This window comes from Mauremys mutica, chromosome 12 (assembly GCF_020497125.1).
Source record: "Mauremys mutica isolate MM-2020 ecotype Southern chromosome 12, ASM2049712v1, whole genome shotgun sequence".
Taxonomy (NCBI): Eukaryota; Metazoa; Chordata; order Testudines; family Geoemydidae; genus Mauremys; species Mauremys mutica.
In genome coordinates this window covers 79,454,679-79,472,744 of record NC_059083.1, presented here as the reverse complement: position 1 = coordinate 79,472,744, position 18,066 = coordinate 79,454,679, and the positions used below count along the sequence as shown (strand labels likewise).

Genomic DNA, 18,066 nt, shown 5'->3' with positions numbered 1-18,066 from the left:
TTCAATCCGGAGTGGAGCGAGGCTGGAAACGGACATGGGATGGAGAGACGGGAGCGGAGCGCGGAGCACTGAGCGAGGCGGCGCCGGGGGGACAAAGCCTGCCTGGCAGGCGGGCAGGGGCTTGTGACCAGGCAGGTACCCGCCCTGCACTGCCCCGGCGGGGGATTCCCAGGCTTGGGGGTGTAGGGACACAAGGGGAGTGGCGCCGGTTTGCGCTGCGGGGACTGGCTGCGGAGGGGTTCGTGCCATGGGATCCCCCCCCCCCAGCGCGGCTCTTTGCTCAGGGAAATGAGATATGGGGGGGGGGAACGGCGGGGCTGCCTTTGGCTGGTCAGAGGTGTCCCCGCTGAGCTTCCAGGCGGGTCCCGCAGACCCGGGCTCGCCTTGGGGAGGCCTGGGAGATGGTCCCAGGTGGTTCTCCTCGGGAACCCGTGCGGAGTCTCCCCCCCCCCCCCAAACCTTGTAATGAAAGCGACATGGATCCAGCCCCCCCCCCCAAGTCAATGCTAACAAACTATCAGCCGCTGGCCCTTGCCCAGAATGTGCTTCCCGGAGCCTGGCCTGCAAAGAGCAGCGATTGCAAACGGGGGAGGGGGCTCTTCTCTTTCTTGTAATGCATCGGCAAAGGATGCACGCGTCCGTCCCCCCCGCACACACCCACCCACCCACCCCGGGAGCCAGAGGCCCTCCGCTGCCGGGTTTTGGCCGTAGCCAGCGGGCGGGGGGATCCGGGAACGCGCGCTCGGGGGGGGTTGTTCCAGGTGATTTCCAGAGCTGGGCTCTTTTGTCTGGCTCGCCCTGTCTCTTTAAGGCCAGGCGAGCGCCGGGCCGGGAGGGGTGGGGACTGGCCGGGAGATTTACTGCGCTGCTTCTGGCCCGCGCCCGGGCGGGAGCAAAGTGCAGGGGAGCCAGGCGCGGGCGGTGGCCGGGAGTTGCGCGCCCCGGCTGTGCGGGCGCTGGGAGAGGGGCGCGCAGCGCAGCAGAACTTTGCGCCCTGAGAAGCTCGCGCAGAGGAGGGGGCTACTGGGGGCGCCTCCGCGGGGAGAAAAGTAGGTGCCTTGTTGGGGGGCGGCTCAGTAAAACCAGCCCTCGGGCAGGCGGTGGCTGAGATCCGAGCGCTGCGCTTGGTGGGGGCGGGGGGGGCTGTTTGTGTGGAACCGGGCCCGGGTTTTCGCTGGGGGCAGGCACCGAGATGCGCGCAGCCCGGCCCGGCTGGGTCTTTGTGCGCCCCGGGATGCCCAGGCGGGGCTGTGGCAGAGACGGGCGGCAGGAAGGGATTTCCTGGGCTAGGAGGTGAGAGAGGTGCCAGGGGCCCTTTGCGGGCTGTGCCAGCCCTGTGCCCAGCCTTGCCAGATCAGCCTTGATTCCTCTTCTCCCCCCTTGTTCGCACTGGCCAAACAATGGCCAGCGTGCAGCCTCCCCCCGTGCCCCTAGGACGGGCTGCTCCTTGCTAGGTGCCCGGCCGGCGGAGTGAAAAGCGCTGGAACAAAGGGCTGCAGGCCCTGGCACACGCAGGCCCTGGTCGGGTTCCCTCTTCAGCAGCCCGAGGAGAGAGGCTGTCGCTGGGGATTTGGGCTGACTTGGGGAGTGGGCAGCGAGATCCGTTGGTTTCCCTGGCTCGGTGACTCTGGCTAACTTTGTGGCTAACTCTGGAGTGGCTCTTGCAAAACAAACCGCTGGGCCCGGGCTCGCTGCTCCTGCGACTGTAACCTCGGACGCCGGCTACCTCCCAGGGCCCGTTGGCACTGGGCTAAACGGGTGTAATGTTAGCGCACGGGCCAACCCCGCCTCGTGTGCATGGGGCGAGCTGGAGGGCCGGCTGTGGTGTCGCCAGGCTTTGCCCTGAGTGGCAAACACACCTCAGAATACATCTGATCTTTGCGGGGCGGGGCGTTTGGCCTCCCCCTCTTGTGAGCCGCCCATTTCTTTAACTGCTCTGGGGCCTGTTGGCTGGGCAGCCCCCAGCCACTGTGAATTATTTAGCTGGCCTCTCTTGGGATGCCAGAAGGGTTCGAAATAGATGCTGGGAGAACACGGCCTTTGCTGTGTCAGTGGCTAGCTACCACTCAGGCCTCCGTCACCATGGTGCCCACAGCAGCTCTTAGTTGGTGGGACCCAGCAGCTGGCACAGGGAGGTGGGTTACCAGCTTGCTCCTAGCCTGGGCTTGATTTTTCCACTGCTGTGCCAGGAGTACCATCTCTTACAGCTGTGCAGAGGGGTAAGGCCCTCGTGGCTCACACCAACGGCCCATCTAGCCCAGTGTCCTGTCTTCCAACAGCGGCCAGTGCCAGGTGCCCCAGAGGGAATGAACAGAACAGGCAATGATCAAGTGATCCATTCCCTGTCGTCCTCTCCCTGCTTCTGGCAAACAGAGGCGAGGGACACCCAAAGCATGGGGCTGGGTCCCTGCTAATAGCCATTGAAGGACCTATCCTCCAGAAATGTCAGATGTGTTTAAATGTGCTCTGGGTGGGTGTAACTGACTAAATAGGGGGCCAGGGAACCAAGCCCCCTCTCCACCCCACCTGCCCTCTCGGCTTTCTCCTGCTGCGGGAAGGAGGCTTTGACCTCTGCCCCCGTGCATGGGGGTTAGTCTGCAGCCCGGCTTGCCTGCCAGCTGGGGGGCTGGGATTTACAGAGCAGTTGCCCCTTGCCATGGGAAGGGGGTGGGAACGACTGCAAGGGATTCTGGGGAGCATCTCTGCAGGATCCACTGTGAATAACTGAGTGAGGAGCCAGAGTGCGGCAAGGCTGAGAATTGGCTGCAGTTCTTGGTTAAAGGCACCTTAGCGATACCTTGCACCCTGTGACGTATTGACACCTTCCGGGACTGCTTGGGACTGATGATGTGGGGTTGTGTCTGGCCACATCCCCGCCCTGCGCTGTGCCCTGCTGCAGGGCGACAGGGAGAGAAGGGGGCTAGTTGAAGGTCTCTGCAGCCTATTGTCTTTATCAGAGCTGTGCCAGAGCTTGGATGGAAACTTCAGGCTGAGCACTCTGAGTTCAAGGGGCTGGAGCTGAGCTTCCAGGCTCGGGCTCGTCTCTGGCTTAATGGCTCCATGTCTCTCCAGGGGCCGTAGTGAGTGCACTGACTTCCTCTGAACCTGGCGCTCTGCCAACCTACGGAGAGTTCTGGGGCAGGATCTGCTCTGCGCTCCTCAGCTCAGGGCCTTAGCTGCCAGCAGCATGAGAGATAGGAATAAACAGCAGCTTAGCCCCTGCCTGAGTTAGACATAGTCCTCTTCATCCATCAATCTCCAAGCCCACATTCTCCCTGTTTGACAGATAGGGAAACTGAGGCGGGGGAGGGCTGTGACTTGCCCGAGGTCAGCCAGCAAAGGAGGGGCGGAGCTGGGACCTGACCCCAGGTCTCCTGCATCCCAGTCTAGTGCCCAACCCACTAGGCCATGCTGCGGGCAGTGCTCGATCTTTGTTCTCGCTAGCACCGGGGGTTGACTCCAGGTGAGGTCCAGAGTGAAAACGATTCAGTGCCTCCCTCTTGGCCCCCAGTCGGAAGGTGTGCGCCTTCACGTCAGAGGCTGGCACGGAGCCTGACCCCACCCCCAGCAGAGCCCTCGCCCTGGGATGGCGCTCAGCGAGAGTGCCCGGGCCATGCTTTATGGGGCGAGCGATTGGCAAACCAGTCCGGGTCTTGATGGAATCCAAGCTGGGTTCTGCTTGGGAGCAGAACTGGGGTTTGCTTCCTTTTGGCCACAGCCAATGTCTGTGAAGGGGAGCGATGACCTGCTGCTAGGCAGTACCTGCCCACTGCTGTCCCAGAGGGAAAGATGCCCTCTGCTAACAGGCTGGAGTGGGGCGGTTCTGTAACTCAGGTGAATCCTCTACTGACCCTCCTGACTGTAGGCCGCATGACACAGCAGGTTATTGTATCCAGGGGGAGAGTCATTTAAAAGGGCTTCAGCTGATGTGAGTGATTTCTGCTGATTGCTGCATTCTGGGTCCCATTGTTCTGGGGCGGGTGAGTTGGTTAACCAGTTCCCTGGTGAGATATCCCTGAACTGCCTTCAGTCTCCCAACATGGAAATTGTCTTGGTTTACCATGGTCTTGAACGGGCTGTGAGAAATCTGGCTGCTTGCTCCTCACCCACGCACAATATGGGGACACAGGAGCATATTGGCAAGACTGGAGCAGAGCAATGGTCTGTCTAGTCCAGTATCTTGTGAAAGACACTGGCCAGAATCTGCTATTTCAGAGGAACTTAAGACAGTTAAGGGATAACCTTGCCCCAGGGAATGTTTCCTCCTGCCCTGAAGCATGAGTGTTTATAGCCTTCCCCAACCTCCTATTTTCTTTGTTAGTACTTAATGCAGCTCTGGATTTCCTTGTCATCCACAGAGTTGCCCAGTCCTTTTGGAAATCCTGCTAAGCACTTCAGGTTGGTGATATCTTGTGGCAGTGAGTTCCACAGGCTAATTGTGTCTGTATGTGGAAGATTATGCTGGCAAGAGCCAAGATCCCTGTCTCCCTCTGGTCAAACACTCTGGATAGGGATCTAATTTTCTCTGCCTGATATTTTCCACCTGCTTTGCAATAGGTGCTGCAGATGCTTCTGATAAATGAATTGAAGGTTCAGCATATCGGCTGTTTGGAAGTCTAGTCTGTCAGTCCTACAGCTGTTTCTGCCCTGCCTCCAGCAAACTGTCTCCTTTCACCCTTCTGTGTGGGTGTCTTTGGGCTTTGCCCATGTCTTTGCACTGATGGCTGGAGGATGAGCCTGTCTTCAGGGCTGGGGCCTGCTTGGCAAAGGGTGGTCCGGGATTGCAGCGTCTCGCTACAGTGAGATCAGATGATTTTGCGACTCTCCACCTGCAGCTGTTCTGTGTTGGTAGCTCTGTGGGTGGAAGTGGTTCTTTGTTTGGGTGTTGAGGTCAGGTGTGCGGACAGGCACTGGAAAGGGGTATGGGGGGGGGTGAGCGGAGATTCTTGTTGGATAGACAGGGCTGATCATCTCTTGGACTGGTTCTTTCCCTCTGCCAGGATTCAGGTGGGGCTCTCACCACGCTCCAGGGAGTCTGACGGAGGAAGGGGGGTGGGGTAGAACCTGCAATCTCCTAGCTTCAGGGCGCTGCCTCGTGAACCGGAACACGCAGCAAAGCTGGCAGCCTTGGTAGGGATGGCAAAAGAGCCCTGGTGACGGAGTGAGGCAGAGCCAGCGCCAGTTAATGCGTCAGGAAAGCCCCGAGTCAAGGCCTTTGATTGCTATTGACTTCCGGCTTGTCACTCCTGCCTGCCCCCGTGTGACAGCCTGCCCTCTGTGCAGCTCTATGGGGCAGAAGCAAGGTGAGGAACTGAGCAGCAGGGCACAGAGCAGGGGCTGGGATTTCAGAGCTCCTGGTTCCAATCCTTGCTGTGCTGCAGACTCTGTGACCGATGGTGCCAGGCGCTGTACAGACGTGTTGGCTGAACTGTCTCTCACCCAACACCTCGCGTAGCTGCTGGACGGGTGCTGAAGTGCTGCACGGGTGTGAAAGGCCGCAAGGTGCCGGCAATGGAGAATGGATTTGTAATGAACAGATGGTTCCTGCCCCGAGGAGCTTGCAGTCCAAGTCCCTAAACCACCTAGAGGGGCAGTTCTCAGCCACTGATCTGAGGCCCCTGGGGGGATTTGATCAGGTTTCAGGGGGCCGCCAATCAGGATCCGCATGAGACTCATTGAGGCCCAGGGCAGAAAGCCCCTTTGCCCCGAGCCCCACCCCCCAGGGCTGAATCCGAAGCCTGAGCAGTTTAGCTTAGTGGGGCCCTCTGTGGTGTGGGGACCTGGGCCATTGCCCGGCTTGTTACCCCCTAATACCAGCCCTGGCTTTTATCTGCAGAAAAATTGACTGGTCTCTGCTCCCCTCTGACCACCCACCCTCTGCAATGGGTTTTGGCACTAGGAGCGAGGCCGGGCTCTGGGAGGGCAGTTGGAGCCGCCTGCCCCTGGACACAGGCTGCGTCTTTCACTTTGTCTCGGGTTACACTTGCGCTTTCTCAGCAGATTATTAGGAGGCGGCTGTTAAGCCTCCCTGGGCCGGTTTTCTGCTTTTGTAAACGCAGCAGCGGGAATGTCACGGGATCGTGTCTCCTTCCTTGCTGAATAAGCAGCAGAGAAAGGGGGCTCTGTCCCCCACGTAGGCAAGCCCAGCAGCTCTGCTGCAGCCAGAGCGCTATGGAAGCGTGCAGTAGAGCTCCCTACAGCCTCCCGCTCTGTGAAAACATCCCCGCTTGCCAGAGGGGAGAGAAGGCACGAGGAACTCGCCCCTTTCCTGCTAGCTCGGAGGAGGACGGCAATGGCTTGTTCTGGGCCCCTAGCAGCATGGAGGCTTCCGGAGGAGGGCAAAGCTTCTCAGTAACATCAGTTACTGCCTCTTAGCCACGGCTTTCAAAGTCTCTTGGGAAGGCTAAGGAAGCAAACTTGCCCCCTTGGTTAGCTGTTAGGGTCCCCAGCTGGCCTAAATCAGCCGATTGTCCTTGACGTGCACCAGCTGGGGAGCTGGCCTGGGGGTTTCTGTGTCTCGGATGAAACCCAAGGCCAATAGAAATGAAATCGGGCAAAGGAAAAAGGCGTGTGGGCAAGTGTGTAATCCCCTCCCTGCATGCAGCAGTGAGCTAGGGCATGAGAACCTGGCAGGGAAACTGATTAGAAACTGACTAGTCGATTTTTCCATTACTTGTAACTCCTTCTGGCTGGAGAAAGACCAAAAAAAGCAGGGTTGGTTTTCAATCCACGGAGAGGTTAGTGACAGATAAGGAAATTGGACACCCCACTGAGGGGGGAATTGGTTAGACTTTACCCTGCCTGGGTGGATTAAGCCTAGTTTATGGATAGGAAACTGACACCAAAAGGAGGGGGGAGAGAGAGAGAGTGTGTGTGTGTGAGAGAGAGAAGTGCAGTGCCAGCTTGCACTTCAACCAGCCGCCAACTGTGTGGAACCCAGGAGTCCAGGCTCCCATTGCCTTCCTCAGCCACTAACTGCTCACAGCTCGTGCCCAGTAACAGACTCTGTAGGATCTGAATCTGTGTAGTAGGAACCAACACACTGAAATCAGAACATGTAGCGATACCACGCGCAGCACCTTGAGAGCCTGCTGTTCGAATCTCTGCCCGACCACAAGCCTCCTGCGGCAAGTGACTTAGGGTCTGTCTACACGGTGCCTAAAACCCGGCCGTGAGTCTCAGCCCGGTTCAGCTGACTGAAAAGCAGGGCTCAGAATGGCAGTGTCCATGTTTTGGGTTCAGGTTGCAGCCTGGGCTCTGAACCCCAGCAAGGAGGGGAAGGTCTCGGAGCCCAGGCTCTAGCCAGAGCATCTACATGGCTATTTTTAGCCCTGTGGGGTGGGCCCCACGAGCCCAAGTCAGTTGATCCGGGCTCTGAGACTCGCTTGCTGTGTAGATGTTCCCTTTGTCTCGGCTCCCCGTTTGTGAAGGGAAGATAATACGGCACTGGCCGGTCTCACGAGGGTGGTGCTCTAGGAAGGATTGCGGGGCAGGCCCCTGGCCCGTGTTACACAGGGTCAGATGAGGAACCTGACCTGTGTTGTGAGGATCGATAGGTTCGTTCGTGTGGTGCTCAGAGGCTGTACCAATGGGGGACCTGCAGTACCGGAACTGGCTGGTGGATTGATTCCTCTGAACTGCCCGGGAGGGGCAGGCGGTTGGCATGTTCTGTGTGGCCCGTTTTCTGTAACCTTTCAAAGGACGCCGGGGAGGGGAGGGAGTTGCAGCCTTGCTCAGAAGAGCCGTGTGCCCAAGTACTTGGCGCTGTGCTGAGAGATTGTCTAACAGGTTATTGTTTAATTGGGGTAGAACAGTTTGAGCCTTGTTCGCTCTCTGAAGCAAGAGCGGTGAGATGGAAGTGATTGCAAAGCAGGAAGTCTGCCCTGCTCCCGCTGAGCAATGGAGGAGCACTCGGGGTGTGTCTGTGGGGATGTCTACACTGCTGTAAAACACCCTCCGCTGGCCTGAGTCAGCGGGTGTTCGATTGCCGTGTAGCCGTACCCTGGATCTGTGGGGGAGAGCAGGGGAACCCGCAGTGCTGCAGAGCGGGGCTGAGCCGGGACGCAGGGCAGGGGAGAGTGGGGCCAGCTAGAAAGCTGCAGGGCTGGGGAAGTGGTCATGGGGAAAGGGTCAGGACTTTGCTCCAGCAGGGCAAACGGAGCAGACTTCAGAGGATGCCGGGTTGGCTCACAAGCACTCACTGGCTGCGGCCTGTTGTGGGGCTCTGTTGTGTAGAGCGTCCCCTTGCCTTGGTCACCAGCAGAAGGGGCGGGTGAAACTCATTACACAGATGCTGCCTCTATCAGTTAGTCCAGCAGGGCGGACTCTGACGGCGAGGTCTTGATGCCCCAGCCGTGGGGGCCTCCTGCATTGTGACAGCATCTCCCCCGGTCTGGCAGATGTCGGCACCTTGGAGCGCTTTGCTGGTGGAGCAGCTGGGTCCAAATCTGGACTGTCCCATAGAAACCTGGAAGAGTGAGAGACTCTGATCCCTATTCGCTGCCCCAGGACAGGCATGTGGAGTGCAGCTGCTGGAGTCTCTGCCTCTCTCGGGGCCAAGCAAGGCAGGACAGTCTGGGGAACGTTTCCCACCCTCCGAAGCCCAGTGCGATCTCTGAGCGGGGCCTCCAGCTTGTCTGGAAGTGGCAGTAAGACAGATGTCAGAGGAGCAGGAATGGTGCTCGCCGTGGCCCATGGAACAGCCGACTGTCAGTGCGCAGTGCCCATGCCTGTGGGGAAGGCTGACCGTGACCCTGGGCTCAGATCTCTGGATGTCTCGCCAGAGCAAGTGCAGGGAAAACAGGCTTCCAAGGACCATCCGAGCGCAGGCCAGTTCTTGTATATCCCGGTATTCAGTGCACGGAGAACAGGTGTTGGATTGAAAGCCCTGAAGATTATTATTCCTACCACAGACGCAGCAACTGAAATCACAGCTCCTGGGTGCTGCACAAGTGAGAGACCGTCCAGGTCCCAAGGAGCTTTTCCAGTTGTCTGTTTAGACACGGCTTTGCTGCTGTCCCTCTAGACAACGGATTGGAGACAGGCTGTCTCATTTTCCCTGTTTCCTAGGCATGGAGGGAGGCCTAGAGAGGTGAAGTGACTTGACCAAGGTACACAGGGAGTCAGTGGCGGAGTCAGGAATTGAACCCACTCATCCCCGCCTGGTGCCTGAACCACAAGAGCATGTTTCTGGTTGCTGAAGTTCTCCAGCACAGCACGGGGAGTGGCCTCCCCGTGACACCCTGTATCCCAGGGGCGTGGCTCCCTTCCCAGTGGGGCAGGCAGCCCCACAGCCTTCGGCAGGCCAGTGGGGCTCCAAGGAGGAGCCACTCCCAGAAATGGCACAGTGGCATCGCGTGAGCTGGGCTGTGGGGCGTGGAGGACGCATGTTCGCACCTTTCCTGCTCTTCTGTGCCCGCAGACCCAGGCAAAGGGTCAGTGGAACCAGCCGCCTGCGTTTGCTTCCTGCCGTGCGATTGCATCCCGGCTATTTGTTGCTCCTAAATTAAACATTCAGAGTCTGCGAGTCCGTCCCCGGGGGCGGGGGATGTGTGCTAAACGCTAGACTGCATGCGGCTAAACGCTACCGGGAGCCGATCGGCGAGTGGAAACAAGCCTCTGGTGCATCCTGCGTCCTCCCATGTCGCTGTGGGGCCAGGGCAGCCTGTGCTCTTAATCCACCCCCTGCCTCAGCCCCCAGGGGTAGAGAGAAAGGAGCCTCTGGCCCGTAGCAACCAAAACAGCGGGGGCTCTGCCAAAGCTTCTTGCTGCGCCTTTCTAGCCAGCATCCCAGCAGCCGCGGCCTCTGGGCCGTCGACAGCTCGATTCCCGCGCTGCTCTAACGGTCGGGCACCTGGAGGGAGAGGATGGAGAGCCCAGTTGCACAGACTCCTGGCCTGGTCCTTCAGTCCAGCTCCCATGTGCCGCTTTCTGGCTTCTGGTGACCTCACGTTGTGTCTTGCTTAAGCGTTCGAGGTGGCGCTTGGACTGTACAAAGGGCAGGCCTCTTGGGGCGCTGATGCCATGGCCGTGAGCGTGGTATTAGCACGTGGAGGGGGCACTGGAAAGCCAGAAACACCAGGAGACCATCTCAACGCCCTGGTGAGCTAGGGGTGATGGGCACAGAGGGCCTGTCCCTTTAACAGGGGACAGGTGTCGCTGGGTGCCCCTAAGATAGGGAGGGGGGGTTCAGAACGGCTACGGGACGCTTGAGTTGAATCGAAGCAGAACAGAGGGACACGCGGACGCATGTGTGCGTCTCCCTTTCTCTCGGATGCCCAGTCACGGCCTGCTTCTCTCAGCACCTACCTGCCTCCCCCTCCCTCCCGAGCCAAACCTGCTCCCTCTGCTGATGCAGGCGCTCCCCTCAGAGGCCTCATCACCAACCCCTCTCCGGAAAGTCCCGGCTCCCCGGCCAGGGAATCGCCCCAAGCCCCTGGGATGTGCTTAAACAGTCTCTAGCCAGCATGACTCAGGCAGTGATGAGGCAGGGAGGAGACCTGTGCAGTCTGCCCCCATCTACCGTTCTGCCAGTCCTGGCTGCCTCGCACACACTGACCAGGGCAGAGCCCCTGTGCTCCCAGCCAACCGCCACCACCAGCATCTGCCTAGATAATCCGGCTGTGAGGACGCAGCAGAGTGCAGGGGAGCTGGCATGGAGCCATGTCACTGCTGGGGTGGTTCGGTCTCTCAATAGGGCTGTGGAAGCCGGCGAAGGCCCACACGGAGCCGGCTCTGACCCAGGGAATCCCCCTTCCACCGACGCTGGCTGCTAGGCTGCTCTGCCTCTGAGAGCCAAGGAATCCAGTGCACGCGGCCAAATGCAGCGGGATGGGGGAGGGCGGCGGATGGAAGCCCACTCAGCTGGGAGCCTGAGCCAGGATAGCTCCCCCCGCCTGGAGGAGGCACCACAGATGCCGGAGCAGCTCAGTCAGTCTCTTTCTGCCCCACTCCGCACGGCTCGTCATGCTGAAAACCCCGGCCTGGGTGCAGGGGGTGGTGATTGGCCTGTCGCTGACTGCCCAGCTCCTTCAGTGGCTCGAGGGACCCCTGGGGTTGGGTGGAAAGGAAACGTGTCCATTGTCCCTTGCTACCAAGGCACCTGGGGAGATAGGGCCCAGCTCGCGCTGCTCTCAGCCCCTGGGAACCAGCAAGGGAGCTCTGGCCTCCTGCGGGGCCATCTTCTCTCTGGGAACGCTGCAAACGCTGCTCCACCCTCGGCCTGCTCCCCAGCCTCCGCCCATGTGGCGGCTGCAGCTAGCCCAGGGCTGAGACTCTCGGGCCAGGTCTGCACCAGTCTCTGCTGGGAACGCTCCTGCCACGGCAGCTCTGCCAAGGGAAGCCTTGGCTGGTGGAGCAAACCTAGATGCTGGGGGTTAAACCCTGTCTGCACTAAGCGCTCTGCCTGGTGGAGCTGAACCTGTGCTAGTGCAGTGGGGAGACTTCCTAGGGTAGACGCGCCCGTGCCGGTCAGCCTCTGTTCCTGAGCGGTCTGTCCCTCCCAGCCAGAGCCCCCTGTGTATAGGAAAGGGGGGTTCTGGGCTAGCTGCCAGCTCGCTGGGGGAGCAGGGATGGAACCGTGTTCTGGATAATTCCTATTCAATGTGGTGGCTGCACACGGCATTCCAGCCCTGGTGTGACGAGCCCCAGGACAGCAGCGTGGGGAGCCGGAGGGATCCTTCCTACCAGTTCTCCTTGGGTCCCTGAAACGCTGAGCCTCTTTCCCTCCGATTGAAGGCAACTGCCTTTCTCCTAGCTGCATGGCGCAGCCCTGAGCCTGTGGGGCCTCTCCGCATTTTCCAGCCCTCCTCGCGCGCTTCCTGCCGTCTGTTTCCAATTCCTCCTGGCGTCCGCTCCTCGCCGCTCGCTTTACGTGAGAAAAATCCAAAGCATTTTCTCCATGTGGCTTCGAACAAAGCCGCCACCTTGCCATCCGCCCTCGGTAAGAGCGCAGGGCCGCAGTGGGGTGAACCGTCCTGTCCCTCCAGACTGGCCAGTTCTGCGGAGCACACCGGGCTCTTGTTTCTGACCTCCTCAAAACCCCTCCTTGGGTTCACTGCCTCAGTTTCTCTGGTGCTCACGTTCCTCTCCGGTGCGGGGCAAAGATTGTTCCCACACGGCGGCTGAATGTTAACTGCCTCTAGCTCTGGGTAGCTGTGACTTTCCTGTATTGTGGGCGGCCCCTCTTGTGCCAGGGGGTGCAGCGTGACTGTCTTTCACCCCACCCTGAATAATTCTGGTGGAAATTTTACTCCGATCCCAGCACCCTCAGTGAACTAACAGAGGCAGGGAGCTCACTGCTCTGGGGTGTGGCGTAGCGGCTTCTCAGCAGACCACATCAGTACATGGCCGTTTAGCACAGGAAATAGAGACAAACCCCGTATCCAAGTGACGCTGCAGGGCAGGGGCAGAGGATGAGCTGGAGCGTGATTAACGGCAGCTGATGCCAGCTCCAGCACCGGGAGAATCTGCCAGGCTGGAAAACCGGCTGGTAAAACCCATTCCGCTGACCCCCCTGCTCCGTGGGGCAGGGACAGTCTCTCCAAAGCAGCGCCTGCTGCTGGTGAGAACATTGTCCCCTTGAGCCTCCCGTTCCTGTGGCCCAGCTGACCTGCCCTGGATTCCTCCCCCAGGCAGCACTGTCTGCAGAATCAGCTGCTTGGGGCTAACTTTGTTAGTGGGTGCAATTCTCTCTCCCATACCTGCTCAGTCTCTGTCCTCCGACACCGGCCGCTATTAAAGAGAGTGGGATGGGAAGGAAGGGGGCCTGGTGGCGGGGGCTGCAGTCTGGACTGAGCCAGGCCCCCCTGTATCAGTCGGGGGGGAGATTCTGGCGGTAGGGGAAGGCCTGTCTGCAGGGAGGGGGTGGGGGAGAGACTCTCGAATTCACTGTTGCAGGGGCTGAGCTGAGCCGCCGGCAGAGCCAGCGCATTCCAACAGCAAATGCACGTTTCCCAGCCCCCGGGGGCTGAGAAGGAAACGGGGCTGGGGGCTGGCCCTAGAAGGGAGAAGCCACTCTGGGTTGGGGGGGTGGGGGGAAGTGCTCTGTAAAGCCGCCAGCGCTTTGTGGTGCAGGGAGTGGGCCACGGTAGCCGCTGGTGATGGTGCTGGTGAGGTGGCGTGAGCTGCTGCCTGGCTCCCCCAGCCTAACCCACGGCCTCTCTTCTCTCCATGCTCTAGGTGAGTGCTGCCGGGGAGGACAGCAAGACCTCGCCGCCCAGCCCGGCCCCCGGGGAAGTGCCCGCCGCCCGGCCCCCCCTTGCCGGGACAATGCCGATCCTGAAGCAGCTCGTCTCCAACTCCGCCCACTCCAAGCGGCGCTCGCGGGCGGATCTGACGGCTGAGATGATCAGCGCCCCGCTGGGCGACTTCCGCCACACCATGCACGTGGGCAGAGCGGGGGACGCCTTCGGGGACACCTCCTTCCTCAACAGCAAGGCCGGTGAGCCGGAGTCCCCTGAGGAGCTGGGCTCCTCCAAACCCGGCCTGTTGTCCCGTAAGTTCCGCAGCAGCAAGAGGTCGCAGTCGGTGACGCGCGGCGACCGGCGGGACATGCTGGGCTCCCTGAGGGACTCGGCCATCTTCGTGAAGAACGCCGTCTCCCTGCCTCAGCTCACCGAGAAGGAGGCGGACAAAAGCGCCGGGAAGCTGCCCAAGAGCCTTTCCTCGAGCCCTGTCAAGAAGGCACCGGAGGAGGCGGCCGCCCCGGAGGAAAAGCCGCATCCCAACGGCGCAGCCGCCCGCCCCCAGAGTCCCAGCCTGGACGAGCGAGACTTTGGGGACCTGACAGATCTGCCTGTCGTGGTGCCGAAGAGCAGCTATGGCATGAAACACGCCGAGTCCATCATGTCCTTCCACATCGACCTGGGGCCCTCCATGCTGGGGGACGTCCTGAGCATCATGGACAAAGACCAGTGGGACCAGGACGAAGACTTCGGCGCCATGGTACCCGAGGAGTTCCGAAGGGATGGAGGCCCTACCCGGGTACCTGCAGCCCACCGGCTCAGCCAGGAAGGGAGGCCCCAGCCGGATTCCCTGCTGACGGCGCCAGCCTGCCAGGACCAGAGCAGGGCCGTGGGCTCTGCCCGGAGCCAGGTCAGCAGGGACAGCAGTTCAGTTTCTAGCTGCACAGTACGGGGACTGGAGGAGCACCGCCCATCCCCCGAAAGACAGAGCTACAGGATCCCAGATGGCGCCCGGCCTGGCCCCCCCAAGCAGCACGACAAAGAGTTCTCCTTCGCGGATGAGGAGGACGACGAGATCAGAGTGTAGGAAAGCGGCTGATCCGACGGGTCTGGTGTAAATTTGCGGTAGCTTGAGCACAAGAAGGGATAACCCGAAACTGACACTGTCAGAAGGAATGGCACCGGGAGACACTTAACTCCACTCCTTCCCCTTTCCCCACGGGCTGTGGCCAGATTCCCCTCCGCTCCTCTCTGCCCTCCCTCCAGGGACTGGGCGAACCTGGGAAACGGGAAGATAGATGTCGTGGGGTTAGTTTTTGCTATTCTGAGGTCGCTGTGGGAGAGGGAGAAACTTGGGTTTAAAGTCATAGTATTACGTCGAGCAACTTCTTCCTGTGAGGCTGCCGATCTCTGCGAGCCGGGGGAGAACAGCAGGCGGGAGAGGGGTCGAGCCCGCTAGCCAGGCTGGAGACAGTTCCTTTCCCAGAAGAAAACCCCCGGCTGTACTGCAAGGGGGGAAACCTACTTTCGCTTCCACTGGACTTTGCATAGTAACTTGATCTCCTGGCCACGTGGAGCAATACAGAGTCAAGTGACAAGGACGAGGCTTGAAGCCTCAATGCCCTTAGTAATATACATTCCCCCCTTGTGTTTTTATTGGTCTCTGATCTGTGCTGGTGACTCTTTTTAACAGCAGACGAGGGGAATTCCAGTCTGAAAGAACTTGGTTCAAGAGTTTAGACTTCTGCATATTGTAGAGTGAAGTGGCATTGGCAAGCCAGCGGTTTAAGCCTGCAATTGATGGTACTTCTCTTTGGGCAGAGCGCTGGGAGGGCCTGCAGCTCCAGAGGCGGGGGAGGGATTTTTTTACTCTTGTATCTTTTTTTTTTTTTTTTTCCTTGTGCTTTTTTTAAAGTGTCCTATGTTGCAGCACCTTCGGGCCCACGGGCTCCCTGCAGCCTGCCACAGCTGCTCCTACACATTGGACTCAGACCTCATCCAACCACCCCTTGATAAACCCTCTCCTGTCCCTGCAGCGGCATCACGTCTCTGGCACTGCGATGCCCGGCTGCACACGCGCACGCACACGCACCGGTCATGGTACGACGCGGAGCTGTAACAGATGCCGCGGGCAGCAGAGCTGCCTGCAGGCCTGGTGCTCTAGAAGCAGGACCCAATGACTATGGTGCCATTCCCAGGTGTGTGGAAGGTTGCGGCGGAAGGAGCTGGAGGTGCCTTCTGGGGAATCCCCTTAACAGGGCTGGGGCAGAGATGTTGGCTGACCCCCCCCCCCATCCTATCGCTGGCCCCTGGCCTGCCCTCAGCTCCAACCCCTCTGTGCCCTTCCTCTGCTGCATGAGCACATGGGATGCCCTGGGAGGCAGCTGTTGGTGGGGTGAGACCCAGCTGCCCTCCGGCAGGAATGGAACAGAGGGGCAGGGGGAAGGGGGTGAGCCCACATTCCTGGACTTAAAGCTTCGGGGGATAATGTCTGGCTCCTCGCCCGGCCGAGCCGCGGGAGCCAGTCTGCACACGTGGGCACGATGGGTTTAGTGCACTGGCACAGCCTCCTGCAGCCCAGCGGTCTGGGAATGGGCAGCGTGTGCAGGAGACGCAGACTCGCCCGGTCTCCTCCCAAGGGAGACGCCCCCTGGGCAGACGCTCCTGAGCCCAAGAGCTGCCGGGGCAGCCTGACTAGGGGTGGGGAACCACCCTACCTAGGACACGGGGCTGTCAGCACCACGCTGGAGAGAGGTGTCCTCGCCCCTTGGGCCCTGCCCTGCCTTCCGCACATCACAGGTAGCAATAAAACACTAACTTGGGCCTTTTCTAACTTATTTTCTTTTTAAATGTTGTTTTGCGCTAGATCCCCTCCCCCCCAGGTTGAAAGCAGCGGCTGAGTGCCCCGAGGCAGGGCCTGGCCTGGCCTTGTGACTGGGGCTCTGGCCCACGTGCTGGGAGCTGTGCGGTGCAGATGAAGGGGGGAGTTTATGATGTATGTAAAATGCAGAACAGAATTAAACGGTAGTGAAAGCAGTGCCTGGCTCCTCGGGAGTCTTTGACGCGGGCGGGGGGCGTGTTGTGTCTCGCACTCAAGAGACTCTTCCCTGCTCTGATTTCTGAGGCTCCCCTCTGCTACGCTGGTGACAATGTCTCCGAGCCTGGCCCCTGCCCCCGCTTGGCTTAGCAGCAGGGGCTCTCCCCCTGCTCAAGTGGCAGAGACCTAGGGTGACCAGATGTGCCGATTTTATAGGGACAGTCCTGATAGTTAGGCGCCTATTACCCCCCATCCTGTCCCAATTTTTCAGACTTGCTGTCTGGTCACCCTACGGAGACCGATGGTGCCACCATAACCTCTGCCTGGAGGGTGGGCAGAGACCGATGGTGAGTAACCAGGAGCTGCTCCCAAGCCTACCGGGAATATCCCCAGGGCTGCCCAGCAAATCCACCCACCCTGCTCGACACATTGCACCTCCCTCGGCTGGAGTGCAGAGGCCTCTTGCCCTGCGGAGGGAGAAATCCACCAGGCTAATCGCTCCTTCTGGGGATTTCTCCTCCTGGCAGGAGATCAGCCCTGCCCAACCGCGCCCTGCCTCGGCCTCTGGCTCAGACTCCCACTCCCTTTGCGTGGGTTTGAAGGGGAGAGGGGCTAGGCAGTGCCACTAGAGTGGGGCAGGTACGGGGAGGTGGGGGGAGAAATCAGCTGGCTAACAGACGAATGCACCAGGGGGAAGCAAAGACCTGAGCTTGCAGCTGTCGAACTCACCAGCTGGCGACTAGCCAGCAGCCGACGCTCCATGGCACTTCCCTCTGGCGTCATCTAGACTTGCTCTTAACCACCCCTCTGCCGGGTGCCAGCCTCTGAACCATGGTCTCCCAGGGAGGTGGCCTGTAGGAGCTTCGAGCGCTGCCCTGTGCCCAGTGATGGGTCCCGGTTGCCTTTTTTTACATGGGACTCGAGCAGGTCTTGGCACCGCCCTGCAGCCAGGTAAGGGTCCCTCTGCCTCTGCGGGGCTCTTCTGATGCCCCCCTGGAAACTCCTGTTGCCACTGCCCCCTGCCAGGGCCTGGCTCCCTCCCCCTGTGCCTGGGAACGCTACCGCTGACGGCTCCCCTGGGCCCAGGGGGGGCGCTGTGCTCCTCTCTGCAATGGAGTTGGCGGGGGAGTGCCAAGTCTGGGTGCAGCAAGGGGGCCTGCGCTGGGCAGATTGGGGGGAGGGCATGAGGTGCTGGCTCCTGGGGGTTGGGCATGTTCCGTCCCCCCTCTCTGCCAATCCGAGGCATGAGGCTGCCAAGCCTGCAGCTGGCAGGGGCGAGGGCTGGGGGGCAGAGATGCAAGTGCTGCGCGGCGGCTCTCCCTGCCAGTGGCACTCCTGCCCCTCCGGCATGTCTCTCTCGCCTTTCTGATTGTGCTGCCTGCCAGCCTTTGCTGCTCTTCCACTACCAGTGCCTGGCACGTCTGCTGCAACCAGCGCTGCCCTGAGGGCACCTCGAGCGAGGCCCTCGCGCTGCATCGTCCAAGCCTGCGGCTGCTCCCGAGCCCCAGATACGAGCCACACGGGCCCAGGGTGGCTTTAGGTGCAGACGCTGCTTCGCAGGCTCTGGCCTCGTCCCTCCCCGAGGCGCGCTTGGCCTCGGCGCATAAAGAAACTCTTTCAGGGAAGCTGGGCCTGTGCACAACACAGCCAGTGTTTGGATGTCAGCTGCTGATTTCATAACCTTCAACCCCGCAAGGCTGTTTATCTGATTCCTGCGCCTCTCCCAGCATGGAGTTCGGGCCCTGGCCCCAGCCACGGAGCAGAGCCCCAGAGCTGGACCCCACCACGGCAGCTGGCCGGACTCGCTCCCCAATGGCCTAGGGGGGAGAACGGGCCCTCTGGAGA

At 60.4% G+C, this 18,066-nt stretch overlaps 1 protein-coding gene across 3 annotated transcripts; it reads left to right on the top strand.

Moving 5' to 3' along the window:
* Positions 1 to 16,221, top strand: CDC42EP4 (CDC42 effector protein 4). Of its 3 annotated transcripts, none has more exons than XM_044983451.1 (2): positions 1 to 131; positions 13,180 to 16,221. In XM_044983451.1, exon 2 carries the CDS (start codon positions 13,270 to 13,272, stop codon positions 14,269 to 14,271), a length of 1,002 nt encoding a protein of 333 aa, XP_044839386.1. In that variant the 5' UTR covers positions 1 to 131; positions 13,180 to 13,269; the 3' UTR covers positions 14,272 to 16,221. The 3 variants fall into 3 exon arrangements, with proteins under 3 accessions (XP_044839386.1, XP_044839389.1, XP_044839388.1); XM_044983454.1 differs by having other exon boundaries at positions 2 to 135; XM_044983453.1 differs by lacking the exon at positions 1 to 131 and adding an exon at positions 878 to 1,049.
* Positions 16,222 to 18,066: the final 1,845 nt, after the last annotated feature.